Genomic DNA, 22,521 nt, shown 5'->3' with positions numbered 1-22,521 from the left:
TTAGTCTGAGTCAGTGCCAGTGAAAATCATACTGTTTTCTACACTGGAAGCAATTCTCGATGAACAAACCTTAGCATGTGTATTAATTGTGATATATTTTTGAGTTTGGGATACAAGAAATGAGATTTTAAAATCTGGTATCCTGTTTTTTTAAGAACACAAATTGCATATGTCTATATTGTGGCATACTTACACTCACTAATATCAATTTGTGGATGGGGTGACTGGCTTATATAAAAGCTTATTGTGGGCATTTTATATAATAAAATATCTGTGTATGCTTCTCAGTATGACAGTACTAAATATTTTTAAATGGCTTTGTATTCAGAAAAATATGTATTTTTATACATTCCTTATTTAAAGGGTGAGTAAGTCAAAGATAAACCAGCAGTCTCTTCAGTTACAGACTTAGATAATGTAGGTAAGTTTGGGGGGGTGAAACCTAATCCAGTTTGAAAAAAAATTCACAAGATGCACATGCCAACATTGTATTTTTAGTTCAGAAGCCCCTCGTTGAGGGAGGGCAGTGTGAGCCTGTGGTGGATTTGGAAGTGAAATTTGCCAAGCAAAGTATGGAAGTTGAAGTCTTTCCCCTCTTATTTTCCATCATGATCTTTCGGTGTACAGCTTTTAAGAGCTGTAACTCTTACAACTCTGCTTCTGGCTGAACTGTGGGAACAAGTCAGTGAGTTTATCTTTCTGCAGAGCTGTGTGATTTTTCCAAGCAGTTTGCCAGGCACACCTCTGGGAGGTTGTTCCCCATCAGAGGCCCTTTAGGCCTGACCTAAATGTAGGTGATTCAAAGCAACAAGGAGGTTGAAACACAGCATGATTGTGATTACAGTCATTAGTACATTCAAAGATAAAGCTAAAACTCTAAAGAGTTATGACCACTTTGACCTGAATTTCAGTGAATGTACTTTAGCTTTTTGTTGTGTGGTGTTATTTCTGCATTGGTGATAGGTAGTACACTGCATACTCCTCAGTATTGGTGCAGGCCCCATATTTGGCTTAGTCTTTATTCTCTAGGGATTTTAATGATAATTCAAAGATGTGTAGTGTGAATACATTGAATGAGAGTTACAGAAAAGACTCCTACAGCCCTTCCTTGGTAGGTACCTTTCAGCTCATGAAATTGGTGCTTCAATAAACATAGATGCAAAAATATTAGACAAATAAAAATATGGAAACCTTCATTAGGTTGCTGTGGCAAAAAGCATATATATACTATATATACTACATATACTTTTAAGATGCATATTGAGTAAAGGTGTTTCTCAGTTTTGGTGCTTGTCCAGAACACAGGCTTCCATGAAATTAGGCTTTGCTGTTAAATCCTAGGAGCTAAATGTAAACCTGTCTTTTGGAGCACATTACACCTCAGGACTTGCACATGAACATGTGTGCAAGAACAAGTTATGCACGTGTGCCAAGGGTGGAAGCAGACTGTTTTATAGAGACTGTACATCTTGCATGTACGTCTTGCACATCTTCCCTAACCTAGTGGGTTTTAAGCCTAGCAGTGGAAATGTAGAACATTTTGTGTTACTTGTGACCCCCATGTCTGTGAAATCTAACTCTGTATTTCAGTAAGTCTTATTGGCTTCCTGATTTCTAAAATTTAAATATTTTAATACATTTTTTTATTTTAAAGCACTCTTCTTACCAATTTTCTTCCATAATACTATGAGAAATCTAGGTCTGCCATAAGCTAAATTATTTTTCTGTCTTTGTTCTTGTACAAAATATAACAAATTGCCACGTTTCAAATTTAGAATTAAAAAAATAACCTTTCTTATGCCTTATATCTGTCATTTTCAAACACATTGTGTTTGGGAACAGGATTTTAGAGGAAAACAAATCATGCCAGATTCAACAACTTGAAGAGAAGCAAGGCTGCTGCTGATCCCTGTCCCTGAGTTCCACCAGGAGCAAGGCTGAGGATTCATTTACAGCAAGCACACAAAGCACATGTGTGCACTACATGTGCCTGGACATAAATACATGCTTGCCTAGCTGCTCACACAGATTCTAGAGGGACGCTCAGAGAACTCATGTGAACACAAACATCATGCACACAACCACACACCCATCCAGACAGAAGGAGCAAGCCACATCTTTTATATCATTCTAAGTGCAACTATGACTTTTGGATAAAAAATACTATAACGTCTTAATTTTTATGGATGTAACCCCAATTTCAAGAATTTCTGGAATAAATTCAGTGAATTTGGTGCAAATTTTGTTCAGAATCACCAACAATACAGAAAATAATCTTCAAGAAATTTCATTTTATGAAGTTACTAAAGGTTTAAGTTGCTTATCATCCCCACTTGAAAGTAGCATCTTCCAACAGAAATCTGCTTCTTCTATTCATGACAAGGAAATTACAGTTATTTTAAGAACAAATTATTTCTCCCTATTTTTTGTTTGCTTCTTACTATAAATTTAACATTCAGCTTTAATCTGTGCTGCTTCTGAGTGCTTTGCTGACTGCACTGGAGAAATAAGTAGGCCTGTTTTTCCTTCTGTTATATTTAATTTCTTATTAGGAGGCCTTGAAATCACAGACTGCTTTCTTTCAATGTCTGCATCTAATGCAAGGAAATGTGAATTCTTGTTTAAGCCTATCTGTATAACCAAAATATGAGTTGTAACAGGAGCTTGAAAACCTCTTAGACCGTTCTTTTTTTCTTCTCATGTGAAAAAACACAAGTCCCCAGTAAGAAATGCTTATAAATGTTATAAATGGGAGGGGGATGCACATGACATTAAGCTACTGAGACTTCACTATTGGAAGGTCCTGTCAGCATGTGCGGACCTTCACCACCCTGGCCCTTCACAGATCAAGTGGCCTGGCACAGGACCACCATCAATGACTGGTTATGGTGCAATTTGAGTTGCTCAGCTGCATGGATGTATTCTGGATGTGTTTTTCCCAGTGGAAATTCTGATTCATGTCCCAAAGCCTATTCACTGAGCATATCCAAAGTAACTTCATGCAGCCAGACTGATGAGTGGATATCTTTGCTCCTAAGAAAATGCTAAAGATCCAATGCTGTTTCTTCTTACCTCTTTTTTCCATACTACTTTCTCATTCTTCATATCTAAGATAAAAGGAGGTAATAAGAGAAAGATGCTCAAATGACCTCTGTGCTCTTTGGGTCTTTTCCACTCTAATCTGAGGCCAGTAAGAAATACTTGAAAGGGTTCTCTGCTTCCTGTGAGGTTGCTTCATTGAACCCCAAATGTATTTCCCCATTTAAAAAATGGTGATTTATGAGGAACTTGTGAGTTTAACCAGAATTCTGCTTATTCTGGCCTGTATTTACAGATTTGTCTGCACTTGCACTGTTCATCTGAAAATGGAGGGATTGGATTCCCTCTGTGCATTACAGCAGGAGTATGACTCTTACTGAAAGTTTCAGAACAAGTCCTGAGGATATATTCTCCTGTTGTTCTGCAAGAAGGACTCTCCTTGATATTAATAAAAGCTTTGTGTTCATCACAAGTGGGAGAGAGCAAAGGATTAATTTATATTCTAGTCATTAATTTGCCCACGTGCCTATTTGTTCACTTTGTGTTATGTACCCTCAACTTGTAACTTTTATCTTTGCAGAGTTCCCCTGGAACTCTGCTCTGGTTGTATGCTGGTATTTTCCTAAGGGGAAGATTCAAATACAGTAGTTCTTTTATAAAGTTCGCCTTTTCCTAAAAGGGTGCTCTAAAATATTTGAACTAAATTTCAGGTGTCCATCTGAACGCATCTGGGTTTGTGGAGGAGAGAGTCAGAAAGGAGAGGAAATTGGCTTTCCATTCTGCCTAACTTTTCCTTAAAACACTCCAGCAGCTTCCTAGAGTAACTTTCTATCCTGCAGTTTTGTGCCTCTTTTGTCTTGCAGATCTTAAAATATGAAACAAGCAGCTTAAATGTATTTGGGAGAATCAGACAGGTTTCTGTCAAAATCACAATCTTGAATTTTACTGTACTTTGTTAATAACAGTAATAGATGATATTTAATCAAGATGATTGAAATATTAAGAACTGATTTTAAAGAACTGACTATGCAAATATCGTCATAATGAGACTGTCAAAAGCCTTGTTAAAAATGAGGCAAATGCTATCAACCACTCTCCCTTCACCCACAAGTACACACATTTTAGCCTAGAATGCAACTAATTAAAAAAAAAAAAAAAAAAAAAAAAACAACAGTAGGGCATAAATTAAGGTTCCGATATTGATTCAGGTTTTGTCTGCCTAGGGGAGAGGAAGACCTGCTGAAGCAGGTAGTGTTATACAACAGAGATATTTGGGGCCCATTGAAATAATTGATAAATGTCCCAGTTACCAGGTAGCTTAAACAGTGTCTCACAAAACATGTCCAGTTTATAAAAACATATTCAGATTACTAGGAGTCATAATTGAGAAATTAGTTTATTTTGGAATACAAAGACATGCTTGAAAAGAGGTTATGTTACAATTTGGATTTGCCTGTTGTTTTCTGAGGAAAGCAGTAGAATGTCAGTTTGCAATTTTTTTAGCAAGACTGCACAAAATACTTACGTAGTATGGGATACACTGCTTGCATAAACTATTTGTCATCTCCAGGTCGTATTTCTTTGATTATAGATGTTGGAGCATTTTAAATGTGAAAAATACATTTGACATAATTTGTTTTGTTCCTTGAGACACTAGGTTTAAAAAAAAATTCTTTGAATCCTTTAATTTTTCTTTCACACAGAAGAAATATAATTTTCTTTTAGTTATAAAAAGAGATACTGAGAAAACTTTGGTGATTAAAATAGTAAAGAAATCTTACCTGCAGAAATTTGCATCTTGCATCATAGGGGATGAAAATCTGCCTTTACTGAGTAACTTGAGTAACATGGAGATAAATTTTAAACTGCAATCTTTTAATGTAATAAACTCATTAGGTTTTCAGGAAGTCATATTTTTCTCCAAACATTTTACTTTTGTCACATTATGAGTATGTGCAATATTGCTGATTAGGGAAAAGCAATATTTCTAACAATTTAAGAAACATTCTTGATTGACCATAACAATTATGCAGTAATTCTAGTATTTGACAGTCATTTCCATATATTTTTGAGGTCACAGATGATCATCTACAGAATCACAAATGAGTAAAGTTGGAAGGGACCACAGTGGGGCATCTGGTCCAACCTCCCTGCTTAACCAGGGTCACCCTAGAGCACATGGCACAGGATTGTGTCCAGATGGTTCTTGAATATCTTCAGTGAGGGACACTCCACAGCCCCTCTGGGCAATCTGTTCCAGTTCTCAGTCACCCCCACAGTAAAGAAGTTCTTCCTCAAGTTCAGGTGGAACTTCCTGAGCATCGCTAAGTCTTGTCCTATTGCTGGGCACAACTGACCAGAGCCTGTAAACATCCTCTGACACCCTCCCTTCAGATAGTGACAGACATTGATGAGGTCCCCTCTCAGCCATCTCTTCTGGAGGCTGAACAGGCCCAGCTCCCTCAGCCTTCCTGAGCAAGAGAGATGCTCCAGTCCCTTAATTATTTTTGTTGTCTTCCTTTGGACACTCTCCAGGTGCTCCATGTCTGTCTCATCCTGAGGAGCCCAGAACTTTTCTACAGGATAGACAGTGAATGCTTTGCCTCAGTAAAAACTGGACATCTTTTGAAAGTTTGAGAATCAAATTTTTGGATTTGAAGAAATACAAGTAAGGCAAATAACCTAGGAAAGAAGAATTTTGGAAGTCCAGATCTAAGGCCCTTATCTCTGTTGTGGCTTTCTAGACTTCTGATACATCATATCTAGAGAGAAACCATAATAATTCACTAAGAAAGTGTTGGCTGACTTGGAAATTTAGGAACTTGGGACTGAACTTTGCAGTCACCATGCCTCTATCTAGAAATACCTTCCGAATTTTAACTGGAAGAATAATTTTCAGGAGTACCTGTCCTCAGGGGAAGAAAATGCTGACCTACTTCCCCTCAAGGGAGCAAAAATCACAATTTGTCCTGGAAAGGAGGCCAAATCTCTTGATCATTTACATGAGAGAAAGTCCAAATGGTAGATATGTGACTGTATCTAGAGACAGGGAGAGTGGTGCTGGTTGCAAAACTTCTAGGAGTTCAGGTAGCTCTATGGTGAGACTCAAAGCCTTCAATCCTTTAAAATACTGAGGACTCCAACAGGTTGTCCAGCAAGCTAACAGATAAGGTCCCGTTGAAAACTTGCTCTGTGTTCTTAGAAGTTACTGATCGTATCTGAATAATTCAGTGGTTTTCTGGAAGATTAATGCAGCCTTAAGGGTTGAGCAGCTACAGATCACATTCTGCTCTTCAGCTGCAGCAGTGCAGAAGTTGGTTGTTGCTCATCTGATTGTCCAGGTCCACTTCACTGTTACTGACTGGCAGGCTGTGATCTAATGTCTGTCAAGCATGGCCCACAAGTGTTGTGCATACATGCAGGAGCCTGGAACCATGTTCTTCAGATGGATCAAATCTGCCAAATGACACAGGCCACCATAGCTAATTGGCCTGTCTTCAACATAGTTTATCATTCTGTTAATTTCTCTATTATTTGCATGTTTCAGTAGCGTAACATTTTCCAGAGTACTGATGGAGATACTGAATATTGTAGGGGTAAATTTATGCCTGTGGCATTATAATAGAAAGGGTCTTGTTAAATATATATTTTTGTTTGTTTTTACAAATAGTTTTGTATAAAAATGACTTTTATACAAAATAATTTTTCTGGAAAAATATTTTAATGCAGATTTTTCTTTTCTGGAGAAATATTTGCTAACTGTGATAAATATGTTGATTCTAGGAAGCACTTACTGTCTGAAGGCTCAGCAAGAGAAAGCAAAATGTTTCAAAGGTTTCTAAGGATATGATATCCTAGCATAGCTACCTTTTACTGACAACTTTTAGAGTTTTCTCAAAGAGCAGTGTCAAGTGTTTTTGATTACAGATTTTCCATGATGATGTGTTGACTGGTGCTAATTAGGTCATCATCTTGTATCCCATATTGCTTTTGTATGACAATACTAAGGGTCAGCACCAGGAATATTAACTTAGTCAGCCTCACCATCTCCTCAGCAATTAGTAAAGGTTAATTTTAAAAGTTCCAAATAAAATTTTTTCAGAATATTTTTTTTTCAGTTTTTTTCTCATTCCCCAAGTAACAGCAATGTATTGAAGACCTATTAGCCTATGTTTATTTTGGGGGGATAAATGTTGTCTGAGACTTTGATTTTTAAATGAAAAATATTGACAAATATCTCTTTTAAAAAAATTTTCTTGTTAATTACTATTACTACATTTTCAAATAATTATAATAATCATCAAATCTCTTTTATTAACGAATTCTTCTCTTAAGACTATGTACCTTTTCTGTTTTTAACATTTAATGAAATACTTTCACCTGCTCCCAACTGTAGTCATTTTATAAGATTGTCTTCTTCCCATTTTGTCTTATTATTATTTCCAGCTTTCAAATACTGACAATTTAAAAGCACCTTGTGTTTCTGTGTGTGTAGTAGTAGTTACTGTTATAAGATTCTGTACAGTAAGATGTAACAAGTCTTATTGCCTGCATGCAGGTGACCACGCAGATTTTTTTTTTTTGTTTTACTCAGAAAATTTGTATTTAGTATAGCATCTTGTGATTTATTTGTGAGAGAGCTATAGCTGTTCATGTCCTGTTTCTCTAAATCTTTGGTAACATGAATGCATATAATGGTGATACAGAGTTCCCAGATCTACCTCTCCCGGCCCATTCTCCTAAGTAAGACGCATTCAATAATTTGGTTCTTTTAAATTCTAATTTACAGATTTAATTTCTACCTAGACCTCTTTTATCTTTTCTGTCTGGGAATTGAGGATTGTAGAATCACAGAATGGCCTGGGTAGAAGGGGACCTTAAAGATCATCTAGTTCCAACCTCCCTGATTTTGCAGGGAATATTCCACTAGACCTGGTTGCTCAGAGCTTGCTCAACCTGGCCTTGAACACTGATGGGGATGGACATACACAGCTTCTCTGGACAGCCTCTTCCTCCCAGTGTCTCACTGCCTTCATGGAATATCTTCCTGATACTCATTCTAAACCTACTCTGAGGTTGAAACCATTCTCCCTTAGCCTGTCACTACATACCCTTTGTAAAATGTCCCTCTCCATCTTTCTTGTTGGCTCCATTCAGGTACTGGAAGGCCACAGTTAGGTTACCCTGAAGCCTTCTCTTCTCCAGACTTAGCAAACAAAATTCTTTCAGCTTTTTCTTGTAGGAGAGATACTCCACTCTAATCAGCTTTCCATTTTCATTTCTAGAGCTTCTCTTTGAAGAAATGTTAACATTTTCTTCTCTCCCTATTCCTGATGCCTTTCTCTTTGCTTTGATATGTAATATTAGATGCCAGGCTAAGACTAACCCTAGCCAGCATGTCCTCCATGTCCACAAGTTTTTTTCTGGAACAGAGACTAAGTAAGAGCTGAGCTACAGAGCTGTAATTTAGAGGTCATGAATGAAGTAGAACTACTAAGGAGGACTCCTTGTGAGACCAAAGTCTGCATTTCCTTTTGCTGCATGTGAAAGGGGTGAGGAAGTCCATGTTTGTGTGAGATTGATGGTCTCGGTATCAGAATTATGTTCCTGGCCATGGAAGTGCCAGGGGTGCCTCTGAGGACTGACAATGGTAGGCTGCCAGATGACTGTACTTTTGCAGAACCAATGCAAATCTTGCTAGAATTAAATTACAGGAAGTAGCTTACTCCCAGCATCCAGCATGTAATTCATGGAGAAATGAAGGCTGAAGTTTTGATATGACTGACAAAGATCTGTAAGCAAGCATATAAATATCAAGGTAAAGCAAAATTCAATTGACTAAATATAGGCATCTATCATTATTTGATGTGTCCTAGAGCATCCAAGACTCGCATTGGCATATATGAGAGGGCATCTAGGTCACAAAAATGGCAAGTCAATTTGTGCTTTTCTGGAGTAGCAGCAAACTAGGTAGGATGCACAACAAAATTTATAATTGCATTGTGTGCCAGCAGCTTTTATAATGTTTTTATTTCTTTGACCTGCTTCTGGATATAGATTGTGTGGATCTTACAGGGACTTTTCCAGCTTCGTGATTTCTTCTGTGATTGTCAGTATAGTTAAAAGTGTACTATACTACCCTCAGTGTTTTTGAAGTGCTTACTTTGGTTTAGAAAGACAGATAAATCTGTTTTGTAGTTTGTCCCTTATAAATGTACACAAACTATCATAATAACTGGGGCAGCATTTCCAGGTTAAGATCATAATAGTTCTTTCAGCAGGTTTTTCAGTATTGACAAATGAGGCTAGATAATGTTTTTCAAACATTTTAAAAACATACTAGCCTGAAGATCAAGTAACTTCACTTCTGGTCTCCTGTCAAGTCCTTACACATTCAAGACTTATAAAATAATACAGTGCACTGTTTTCTTATTAGCAACAGGAAAAGAATATTTTCATGTAGTAAATAGTTTTTATATTCCAAAGATGCTGTTATGTGCTTTGATATGTTAGCTTTAAAAGCTTCAAATGCCTCTCAAGTCATTGGAGCTAAGAAACTGGCTAGGATGTGAACTCAAGGTGTAGGATAGATACTGTGAGTGGGTAATGTTTAAGATTCAGTTTAGGTGCCTATAGGAGATATCTACAGGCATGCCCAGTGTCTCATGCAATAGATGATGGAGAGCTAGACAGCAGAGACAGAGGTGCCTAGAGACTGATTTTATCCAGCTGGAGTAGCTTCATGGAGCTGATCAGAGGAGTTGGTCCTCAGGCTCCAGTGGCTGCATTAACCTGGGGGTAAATTCAGTTGTCTAAGCATAGGCAGTTAGTGACATTTCTGATGCCAGAGGATGCCTGAAACTTCTGCACAGGGTTGTAGATACAAAAAAGGATAGGTCTGTACTTTTCCATACTTTTCTGGACTGGCAGTTGAGGGTTTGATGGAATACCTTGTGGGATCTCAGAGAGCGTGATTGGTTGATGAAGATGGAAGCTTATGCTCCAAATGTATCTGCATTCAGCTAAATATTAAATTAATATGAAAATGAAATTCTTAATTTTAAAATTAAACCCATTCAAAGTTATGCAGAAGACTGACCTGAAGCCCCCTAAAAGTGTCTGGTGCTCTATTAGCTTTCATAATATCAATCTATTTAAATTACCCCTTTAGTGTGGAATATAGCACACTACCAGGAATCAGATGATGACTGCTGAGAAACAGAACTACATCAGTAGCAAAGAATCTTGTGAGAGTGACACTTTCTTTTTACCAAATCCCTGCCACCTACAAATTTTGTTGAGGTGATTCTTTCCTCCTGCTGTTACATGTTGAGAGAGCTCTTTAAAAACACTCCTTGATTTGTTCTTTCCTAGTTACTTCCCAAATTGTTTGTGTTAAGGTACTGACCAAAGAAAGTTAGGTGATTAAAGGGTTAGCTGCAAGTCACTTGGACCCTTTTCCATGTTTTTGCATGAGATATATGACATTCTTACCAGATATCAATCCAAGGATATTGCTGTAAAGGAGGTGATTGATTTTTTTCCCCTGGGGGAACTAGAGCTCCATGGTCTATTTCTGTGCTTCCTGACCTTTACAGTATCATCACTATGTATGAAGCACTGGAGATCCATCTTGCTATCTTGTTCTTCTACAGCCAAAGGAGCTGGTGACACAAATACTGCATATATTTTCCCTGACTCAGTCTCTCAACATAGTTCAGTGCAATTTGCTTCTGTTGAACAAAATCCTGAACTCTAGCCTGGCCTATTTAGTTTACCTTTTAAAATCTGGTGACAATTGTGCATGTAAAATCAGAAGAAACTATGTGGCCCTACATTAATTACTATAAGTCAGTGATGGTGATACTTTCAAAGATCTAATCTGTAGGGTTGCCCTGTCTGGTAAACATGTAAGATTTCTATGTATTTATTACAGCACAGAAAACTACACTGGATTGGCGAGCTGATTGTAAAATGAAGATAAAGATCTAGTCATGTAGCAAATGAGCCCATTCCTCAAACTTGAAATACACAACTAAACTATGAAACATGCTGGCAAAGATATTGAATGCCAAAGATATGTAATGCCATATTAAATAACATGAAATATTTGAAGGTCTAATGGTGAATCTTCATCTCCTTTTCAGTCATTATTACTTCCTCTATTTCCCACTGTAAAGGCTTTGGTTAGAAAACAACCTGTGGTGTGTGACCCCTTGACTTTAGTTTTAAATTATGTAGAAATCTATCGAATCCTTGTTTTGGAATATTTGGGAGTAATGAAGGGTTTATGTCAGAAACATCCCCTTGAAAAGAGGAAACAGTGCTTAGTTGCACACAATTTGCTATGAAAGCAGGGCACAGAAACTGTTTAAAGCATAAATTACTGCATTTTCTGTTTTTACATGAACACAAAGATCCTAAAAATCCCCTGTAAGGAGAACTTTCCCTTGCAGGATAAAATGGAATTAAAATAGTGTCAATAAATCGTGTGAGAGACTGTATCAGTGTGTGCATTGATAGTCTGTGCATGCAGGATAAGAACATTGACTGCCTGCTAATCTATTCCCAGATGGAGGTGGATGCAGACGAGAAGCGCCATCGCACACGCTCCAAAGGTGTTCGAGGTATGTCTCTTGCTTCAGTAAATCACTCAAGGCCCCTGCTCAGGGTGACCTTCATCCTCCAGAATCTCTTTGCACGATTCATTCTGACCCTTGCTTTTACACAACCTTTCTGGTAATTTTCTGTAGAAGAGGGGTACTTGTAATAGATGATAAATTTTTATATGTTTTCCATCTCTCTGCAGTTCCCGTGGAACCAGCCATACAAGAGCTGTTCAGGTTAGTGCTCTGAGTGTAAAATGTATCCCCATTAGCAATTTAGAAAATTCATGCCTTTTAATGGGTATAATGCACTTTCAAGTTCATTGGTGGTTTGCTCATGCCCTGCTGCACTGATGAAATTAATTCCCTCGAGACTTGCTAATAAAAAGCATCCCCTCTTTTTTTTCCCCTTCAGTTATTTGATTTCTCTTTCTGTCTTGGTTGCCCTCCATCTCTGTAATACCTAGTCTGCCTGCTTTTAGTATAATCTTTCTGCAGCACACCAACACCTATATAATTAATTCTCTCTTTTGCAGCTGTCCCACGCCTGGCTGTGATGGCAGTGGTCATGTTAGTGGCAAATATGCAAGACACAGAAGGTAATATCTGTAATTTTTCATAATTTAGTGAAGCGATTTGGTAAACAAGTTATCTGCCATGACCTTGATAAACCAAACAATGATAAAAATTAGCAGTTACATATTCTAGAAGCCATTTAGAGTCAGGGCTATGTTTTCTTTCTGAATGTCACAAAATTTAACTCACATTTTTGCTGAGGAGACTTGCTATTATTGTCAATCTTCTCTCAATTTTTTCATACAGTTCTCTTGCTTATATGTTGCAAATTAAAATTTGGCCCCACTTATCTTTTGGCACTCATGTTCATGTTATTGAATGTGTTTCATAGCTGAATGAAAAAGAGTTTCTGAGCATTTTAAGTTCAATGATCAGGTTAGATTCAAAGCAAAGCTTAAGGCAAATCAATGATAATAAGACTTCAGGGTTCAAATGTTATACTGTATTATAAATACCATTACTTCAGTTTCTAGACTATGAAATGTGGAGACATCTCCTTTAAAAAAAAATCCAGCTGTTTATGATTAATAGTATACAAGGTAGCATATGTTACACATACTGCATGTGCTTCAAATTAATTTAAACCTCAATCTTTACATTTCTGTGTCTGCAAGGTCAGTGTTCAGTTGTGTTGTACATCTGTCTAAACACCATTCCTTTCCTGAATCATTTGTCCATGAATTTTTTGTGCAATATTTTTAAAATTTAACAGCTCTAGAATACATGTATTTTTTTCTCATTGCTGTGCATTTCATTTGACATATTTTATACAGCAGCATGTTGTAGGAGATAAAATGGCTGATGGTTAGGCCATCTCTTTTCTGAAATGAGGGAAGTGTTCAAACCAGTGTTAAATTATCCTGAAACTAGGGTTTTTTTCATTCTTGATTTTTCAGCTTATAAAGCACTTGTGGTATTTATAAGAGTAGATATCTCACACCAAATCTGATTACTGTATGAAATGGGCATATGGGGTCTTGGAATTAAATTGATATGATATATTTGGGGTTAAGGCATTCATTTGAAATATGAAAAGATACTGGAGAGTGCCACTCAGTCCACTCATGTTCCTTTTTCTTATCAGTGAATGAAGCTTAGGGACAAGTCCAGAAAACACTTTCGACATTAGACCAAGAACAGTGATACTAGAATTACTTTGAATTACATTTAAACTGTATAAATCATAAAATAATTATTCACATTTATTTTCTTAATCTTTTCTTCATTCATAAGAGCAATAACATTTCTGTTACTATTTGAAGGCTTTGGTTAGATTGGAACACTGATTTAGGAAAAGTATCCAAAATAATTATTTTTAAATTCAGTTGTGACTTCTCATTTCAAACCATGGTTTTCTTTTGTCTGTTTTCTTTATGGAAATGCAAGCCTCACAAGTAATTAAAAAATGGCACTCAATCCTTTTTTTTCCTCAGAAATTCCATGACCTGTAAGCAGTTAAGGGATATGATTATAATGGCCTTTCTAGTTACAAGATTATAGGTACATACATTTCCTTACACTTCATGTAATTTCTATGCAGATATCAAAAACATACAGAAAGAAACTCTTTAGCTTAAAAAATTCTGACTTTTTTTCTGAATTGCTCTAACTTTGTGTTAGAGTTAGTGTCTGTGTTTGTGTAAGATCACCCTTTTGGGGAAAGAGGAAGCAATGAATGTGAGGTTTGAAAAGATTACATGCAGTTTTGAGATGTTAATTCCATATTTTGCTTTCTTGACATGATTCTGGTATGTCAGTACACGAACAGACTGAATCTCAGAACTGTTAATTAAATGAAATTTTGGGCAGATGCGATAAGAATAAAAATTGGAAATACATCAAAAATTCCTTTTTTTTTCTACAAAAGAATTTGTTAGGCTTTTATGTTTTCTTGTCACCATGATTGCCAATCCACTAATCAAAATATATTTAACCAATATATGTGCTATTTAATGTAAAAACACAGAGTTCTTTGTTGAGGTTTACAATGTACCTTTATCTAAAATTTCTGTTTTCTAGAAGAGAAGCACTATTTATTCACAACCAACACCTACTACATTTACCTTTTTGAAAGAATTTGAAGGAATTTTCCTCTTTTTCTGTTTTGCTATATGGGTGGGAAAGACCCTCAAACATTTCTTCCAAGGAAATCAGACTGTCTTAAAAATTTGATGTGTTCAGGGAATTGCATATCTCAGCTGATGCCTAACAATTCCGTTTAGACCTACAGAGCATTTTAATGAGGTTAAGACCTTTTCATTCATGATATCAGACCAGCTCATTATTAGGAATGAAATGCATTTGCTTCCACTAGATGTAGTAAGAGCGCTCCAAAATGATATTTCTTCTAAAATGTCTTGAAGTCTCTGGAATTCCAGTGGGTTTTTTTTGGGGGGGGAGTTGGTTGGTTTGCTGATTTTTAGGGTTTTTTTAGTTATTATTGTTATTTTATCTTTGAGAATGTGAAAACTCATCTTCAGGTAGGACATTAAGCTTGAACTGAAATAAACAGATCCTTTCACATTTTCGGATAGATTCAGGGGATGAAATGTTGTTCAGGTGATAAAATATTAGATAAAAGTTAAAGGAGGATTTTACCACAGGTTTTTTCCTTGGTTATATTTTTAATTAGGAAAGAGCTTCAATGTAGGTTTACTAAGGGAACAAACAGACTTTATATGCCAGTGATGTTTTGAGGTGTATAAAAACATGGGACTGGAACTAGGTAGTGTAACAGTGGTAAGAGCTTGTTGTATCATTTCCATCTCCTTGATGTTTTTCTTTGTGTCAAATCTTAGTTGGAAGGGAAGAAAAACCTTACATGACTTGGTTGGTAGCTTCCTCCTGGGTCTTAAGTTCAGTGCCTGATGTTGGTTTGTTGGCTGGACATGCTAATAGACAGCTTAGATGAACAAGTTTCTCTAAAGGGCACTTTAGGGCAGAATGCTGGGATCTCTAAAATTAGTGTGGTGAAAGCACCTCTGTCCAGTGGCTGCATGGAAAGGTCAGAAGAATTAACATCCCAGCTGGGCGCTGGGGAGTGCCCAAAGTTGGATAGTGTCCCTGCCTTACTGGAGCAGACTCTTTTTTTTGTGTTTGTGTTTTAGTAATACCTGGAAACCTGAAGCTAACATGGACCCTCTTGTGCTGTCCATGACACACAGCATGAGGTTAGAGTTTACACAGATAGAAGAACTTCAGTACCTGTTGTTTATGTTTCAAAGCGCCTGAGGCCAAATGAACCGAAAAACAAAAAGAAAACAAAGGTTGTGAAAGATCTGAATGCAAGATATAAATTAAAAAAAAAAAAAAAGCCATAAATATGTTCAGATAGTGGTGGAGACAAGAGAAGAATTCAAATGTTAGGATGAAAATCAGAGCATCTCCTGGGCCATGCCTCAGATGCAGGTTGTTTTAGTCCCTTGGTAGCTGTTCAGGCCCATTGTGCATAGCAGCATAACAATGAGCACTGCTCTTATACCTTCAGTACTGTGAATTGATTTTGAACAACAAGCTTGTTCCAGATCCTTGCATACTTTCAGCTGTGAATAATCCATCTGTATATAGAGCAGTGACTCTAACCAGACCAGGAGGGTGTTCCCACAACTGTGTTTTCAGGATGCCTTTTGACTAAGCATCTGAAGAAGAGCATAGATTCAAGTGTTCTTTCACTGCAATTAGAAGAAACTTTGCCAGTTTCATTAATCAACTTCAGAGGCAACAGGAATCACATTCTATGTATAAAAATACAAAGTAAAAGTGAGTCCAGTTTCTGGTCTGTTCTGCAGGTGCAAATCCCTTTGTTACTCTGGAGTAATTGAGTGCAAACTGTGTTACTTACTGAGTAGATGTGAATGATGGTTCCAGAAATATTGCATTTTACTTTGTTGCTCTCTATGTAGCACCTTCATAAAACAGTGTCATGTACCAAATAGGTGCCAATGATTTGCCATATAAGTAGGTATATAGACTCATCATAAAAATCCTAACTAGATTCCATTAAAAAATGCTGATTGCAGTCACTTATTTTAAAGCTTCTTAACAAAATAGTTGTTTTTTTTCTCAAGTAACAAAAGCAATTAGATCTGTAATGGATTCATCACTTGCTAACTGCCACATTTCTAACATAACAATCTAACAAATAATATTCTACATATAACATATATTCTAACATAATATTCTAACAAATATGAGACTTAAAAAAATCTTAAGGTGGTAGCATGGCACTATGTATAGTGCCATGGATTCATTTAGATTCTTCTAGGGCTTACAAGAGTGTATATTTGAAAATAGATACAGCCATTGTATAGAAGTGAAAGCAAACCAATTGTGGTCTGAAAAAATTTGCATAAAATATCAGTGAAGAATGTTAAGACCAAATAATAAACCCTTCATATTTAAAATGGAAATACTGATATAGCTTTTACTATATCATTAATTTCTGTTTGATTGCTGAAAATAAGAATTCAGATTAAATAAACCAACTTAAACATTTCATCTGCCAGGGAATTTTTCATGCCCTTTCTTCAGGTCATATTTTATTTGTAAAGGATTTCATTAATTACTGACACAATGTCTTGCAAAAAAAAAAGGCTAGTCTCAAAACCAAAGAGGAATCATAAAACGATGTGCATATCTGTAAAGTATAAATTGTCCCTAACTTTATAGAATACATTGCATTTTAATTTTCTTCCAAATTTCATGATAATGCCAGTTTTTTATTGTTTTACTAGGCTGTCTCTGGTTTATTACATGATACAGTTAGAATTATTTTGACTATCTTTTAATTTTTAGGCATGAGATTTGTCACTTCATATAACAATTTGAATTTATAAATACCTTAGAGTTTAGCATTGCTATTTTGATTAGGAAAAAACAAAACCAGTACCACTGTATTGCCTTGGCATTATATACTGTATTTTAGTCTCCATATTCTAACAGAACGAGTTAAATACTGCAGGCCCCCAAACTTTGAAATTAAAAGGCTCAAATATCTCTCTGTTATTAGAAAATTATTGAATTTCTGTGCCTTGTTGTGCCATATTTCTTATTCAAATTTTTTCATTCCATATACCTTTTCACCCACCAGTTTGATTGCCATGGCTGCAGCCGTGGGTGAATAATTGCCTGTCTTCACAGGAGCATGTTCTGGAGCTAAAGTCGAGTGCTTGCTTCCTGATGTATGCCTCATTTGGATTCTGCCGACAGCCTAGGGGCTGTATTATTCATGCCTTGACAGATAGCACTCACTAAAAGCATTGGAACAGGGCCAGGTACTGCCAGAGAGATAGTGGAGCATTGCAACTTGCAACCGAGAGAAGCATCTATAATACAAAAAAGAGAAATCCTCATACCTTCCTTTTGCTGGTCTCACTTTGATGGAGAATTCATTTGCATCAAAATAAAATACCCTAAAAATAAATACATTTTTTCTAAACCACGCTTCAAAGTTTAACTCAATTTTCCACATTTAATTGCAAAGCTGATTTTAATTAGTAAGGCCCTGCTTGTGAAAAATGAAGATTCACTTGGGTGAGTGTAACACATTGCAGTGTCTGCTGAATGCTCTAATTAATGTATGGCTGCTGTACAACAGGGTGCACTGTGGGATATTTATGAAAAATTCTGTGCACGCAGCCAGTCTATCTGTATTTTAGCTCTTGAATCACAAGAATAAATAACTTTTCCCCCTTTATTCTTTATGAGACATCATTGTGCATGCCATCACCCTATCCATAAACTTTATGGCATGCCTGTCCTTTTTACTATTTGTCAAAGATACTATAAATCAGAAGCTAGGACATACATATTTTAACATTAATTTGATGGCAGAGCATGGTTGCATGCTGTGCAGAACCAGAGGTCCACTGATGCTTTTGTGCTAAAGCCTAACCACAGAACAGTGAGGTCCTTACTGTTGCTTGCTTTCATGATACTGTGAAAAATCCCACAGGATGCTGGAAGTACAGAGAAATGTGTATTCCTTTATCTCTCAGCTGATAGTCAACCTTTATTATAGTGTTTTTAATGATAAAATCATTCGCTGCATACTTACCTGAGGAAATATTCTGACGCTGTCTGTGAAATTTAATTCAATTTTCTTTAACAGCAATATTTGCTAAAGACCGTGATAAATACCAAGAATAATATTATAAATATATTTTGTATGAAGTAATTCACCGTTCAGGGTTTATAAAAAATGTTAATAGATGGAGCTTCATTGCTTTGTTAAATCCAGCTAAAGAGATATAAGCAAGCAAGTAAATAAGTGCAAGAGCATGGGGATTTTCAAACAGAACACTGCAAACAATAAATAATTGTGCTGACAGAGAATCCATAATGTATTAGAGGTCTGTATTGGCTGCTGTCTGGATTCAGCAATAAATCCTTTGTCTGATGGTTGACTAATGATTAGAAAGGTACAAAGCTTGGTCTAAACCATCGAGCAGCTATCAATTGCAGCTAGCAATTGGTGTGAGGCTCTGCATGCTAGTGGCTATTGTGTAGAGGTCACTGCACAAAGGAACCACACTCAATTAGTCCTACCACCATCTGGACTGGGAGTAGCTGTTGAAGTGGCAACAAGTTGCAGGGCCTGCAAGTACTAGTAGTGCTAGCCTCATAAAGGCAAGGGAAATGGAGTAAATCAGGGGCAGGAGCATGGAGAGTGCTGACCCAACTGTGCAGCAGCAGCAAACATCAGATTTAGGATGTACTTTCTGCAGTGGGTGCCCTGGCTTGTGTGTTGCTGAGATTATATGCTCCTTTTCTTTCAAATGGAAGGTGCTGAGTATATTTCTCATGCAGCAGTCCCCTTGCAGCCATGGGGGTTTCTGTGGGCGTATCTGTCTGGAGATGTCCCTGTCAGCCACAAAATAAATTAAGACCATGCAGAAAGTATCAGAAAGAAAATTAAAAAACAAAACAAAAGAACAAAATATCCAGTAGTACTGGGGATATAATTTCCCCAGCAAGATCGTGGAAGGAGCTGTACACATTTTCCCTTTGCCTATGGGAAATTTATTTGGTTGGCCTGGTAGGTTTGCTGAGTACATTGTGTTCTCTTAGGAGAGAAATAAATCATTTGAGGTTGAATAACTCGTGCTTTTCATTGTGGAAAAGAGTATCTACAGAGTTGATTAGCACATGGTAGTCAAGACATTTCATCTGACTATGCCTCTGTTTCCCCATTTGTAAACAGCCAGCAAATTTTAGGCATGTGGTAAAGACAGAAGCATGTATGGGAGATTATTGCAAATGTAGTAAAAAGACAAAAGTCTGGCTCTGATGTTTATCTGATATTTAAATAAAGATCTGTTGAATGGTCCTTGATGTCGGAGTAGTCTAACTTTTTTCAGTGTTTTTTGATCAAATTGTTTTTCTGGATCCTAGAGCAAAATTAACTGATTTGTCATGATAGGACAATTTTATATTTAGAATCTAGTTTAGTTTCCTGATGTCATAATTTGTCAATTATTTCTACATTATTTCTTTAAAAATATTGATTCTGAGGTTTGAAAAGCTGGAGGTATTTAGGAAAATCTTTTTATTAATATATGGTCAAGTGAAAATACAGTGACAGTTTTTAACCTTAAGACTAAACCAGAAAATCCACAAGCAAGGTAATGCACTGACTTTAGAGTACTATGGATCTGCCTACATACTCCTTCCAGCAGTTCTGAGCAGCAGCCATAGCTACTGTGTGTTGAAAAATGGCCTGTGCATTGGAGCATCCTGAGTCAGTGCTTTAGAGACAGGAGAATTTACTGGTGAATACTGGCAGCTGGATGGACAGGGAACCCATCTTATTTCTTGCTCCACTGTCCACATAAACACAAATAACACATGGGTTTGAAAATGTTCTATCTGTAAGTGGCACCCATGCTTATCAGAACAGGGTTTCCCTGCTCTTTTTTCCTCCATCTCAGTGAAAATTATCTGAACTCTGCTAGAATCATCAAAAAGGAAGTAGGATAAATCATATATGTAATAAATAAATAAAATTATAGCTATCTTTTATTTCAGATTTTCATATTTTATGAGATCAAGCACCTCAGATACTACCTGAGCTAGCAAAAGAAAGTGAAAAACATAAAAAACCAACTCAAATATGAAGGAGGCCTAAAAATACACCATGATTTGTCTTTAAAGACTTCTGCTGAGGTTTTTCAATAAGTTGAGACAGCCCTTTCAAAGGCATCACTTCTTATTAGTGGTTGATATGAAGTACTGCTTCTAGTGGTGTCAGCTCAGGACAGGGGAAGGAGAGGTAGTCCTGAGCATTTTTGATGGCAATAATAAATCTAAATAAATACTTCCACAAAATTGAAAGTGCCCAGGGGATAGATAGCTCCTGAGGACATCCTCAGCACTCTACAGCCTAGGACACTGTAAACAGTGATAACTTTAACCAGGTGACTGGACCTACAAAGTTGGTTATCTGGCTATTCACCTGAATCACCTTCCCTAGGAAATCCTAAAGCTTACTGGTGGCATGCAAAGGGATAGCAGAACCTAGTGTTCTTTTGTTATTTGCAAGAACTAGTAGTGTCATGCTGTAAGTACCCATGGAAGAGTGTGGCAGGGGTTTAATGCCTAAGAGAAAATACTCCTGTGATTGAAATTAGGGCTGTGTCTCAAATCCATGAATTATGATAAAATTGGAAATACTATAAAATATACTGAGATAGGACAGGATATGATTGGCTTTAAATGCCAATAACAGTCATTAAAAAAAAAAAAAAAGGTTTTTTACCTTCAATTCCCTGTGACTGGGGCAAATTTCTCTACCATCACAGCTTTTATTTAAAGCAGTGGACAGGCCACTGAATTAGATGCACAAGTAGTGGATGAATACTTTCTATTCAGCTGATTCTTGTGGAAGAAATTAACCAAAGATATACACCTGCTGCTGTTTTTCACCCTCCTAATGTCTCTAGGAGAAAATCTCACTTGATGAATGGGGAATGGATGTTTGGAAAAAAAGGCTAGAGCTAAAAGCTGGCATGCATTCAACTTCGGCCTTAAGTCCAAAGGATGCACTCTCATCAGTGCTCTCTTGTTGTGTGTCCAGCTCTGAAGTCACAGAAGAGCTGTACTTCAAACATTTGTCTTGTCCAAATCAAGAGTCACAGAATTGTTGAGGTTGGACGAAGACCTTTGAGATTATTGTGTGCAGCCATTAACTCATCAATGCCCAGCCCATCACTAAATCATGTCTCCAAGTGCCACATCCAAACATCTTTTAAATACCCATATCCCTAGTGACTCAAACACTTCCCTGGGCATCCTGTTCCAATGCTTGATAATACTTTCACTGAAGGATTTTTTCCCAGTACCCAACCTTAAACTCCCCTGGCACGATTTAAAGATTTTCCCTCTCATCATGTGTTACTTAGAAGAGAGCAAGCCTCACCTGCCTATAACCTGCTTTCAGGTAGTTTTGCCTTCATCCTCCTTCTCTCCAGCCTCTACAACCCCACTTCCCTCAGCAGATCCTCATCAGGCCTGTGAAAACATTTATTTGGGCATCTTGATGCCATACTAAGTACGTAGCATAAATAGTTTATCTTTAATCTCTCCTCTGCTTATTTCAGTGTAGCAAGTGCTTTTAAACCCCCCCCAGTTTGTGATCTGTACAAAAATGCCACTCTCACACAGTTTTCTTCTTTGTCAATAGGTTTTCTTCTTTGTCAAGACTCCATCTGGATTTGGTTGGAGGTGTTTTCTCCCATCTTCTGGGAACTTGCATTCTATACTGTAAAGAAGTTAAGATGTCAGGATGCTTGCATTCTTTTTTCTTCATCTGTATTCAAAAGGAGAGGGAAGGATATAGTTTTGTAACTTTGAGCAGTCAGTTGGAGACAGAGGGACTCCATTTTCTGTCCAAGCATTAGCACTTCATATAGGAAACAGTCATTTTAGAGACAAATTGAATGAATCCTTCACCGGTAGTAAAGTACTGGTAGTAAAGTACTGGTAGTAAAGAAGATGTCAGTGTTTTGTTTTGTATGAAGTATTAGGGAAGAGTGTACTCTAAACCTGGAGTATTATGAAATCTCATGAGAAAGCAGTCTTCTGAGAAGTGTAAAACAGAGCTTCAGTTACCCCTGGCAAAAGGGGATATTAAACACAAATTGCTCACACATTTCTGTGTGTTCTAGATTAGATAAATGGCTAAATCTGGGATTGTGATTTCTCCCCTGACCATCTCCAAGTCAAAAGACCAAGTTAATCTCTGTTTCTGTGAGGGGAGTTAAAAAAAAAAAAAAAAAAAAAAGACTTAAAGTTATTAATTCCA

General features: G+C 36.9%; 1 protein-coding gene across 17 annotated transcripts in view; it reads left to right on the top strand.

Annotated features, from left to right (window-relative positions):
• MYT1L (myelin transcription factor 1 like) overlaps window positions 1-22,521 on the top strand; it is a 307,327-nt gene that overhangs the window by 165,918 nt on the left and 118,888 nt on the right. For all 17 annotated transcript variants that reach the window (XM_063150775.1, XM_063150776.1, XM_063150774.1 and 14 more), the window contains exons 3-5: window positions 11,612-11,666; window positions 11,849-11,882; window positions 12,182-12,244. In XM_063150775.1, coding sequence (XP_063006845.1) covers window positions 11,612-11,666; window positions 11,849-11,882; window positions 12,182-12,244 — 152 coding nt within the window. The remainder of the gene's footprint in view (window positions 1-11,611; window positions 11,667-11,848; window positions 11,883-12,181; window positions 12,245-22,521) is intronic.

The sequence above is a fragment of the Melospiza melodia genome, chromosome 3, assembly GCF_035770615.1.
Source record: "Melospiza melodia melodia isolate bMelMel2 chromosome 3, bMelMel2.pri, whole genome shotgun sequence".
Classification (NCBI taxonomy): domain Eukaryota; kingdom Metazoa; phylum Chordata; class Aves; order Passeriformes; family Passerellidae; genus Melospiza; species Melospiza melodia.
Note: the sequence above shows the minus strand (reverse complement) of the source record. Positions and strands in the feature narration are given on the sequence as shown.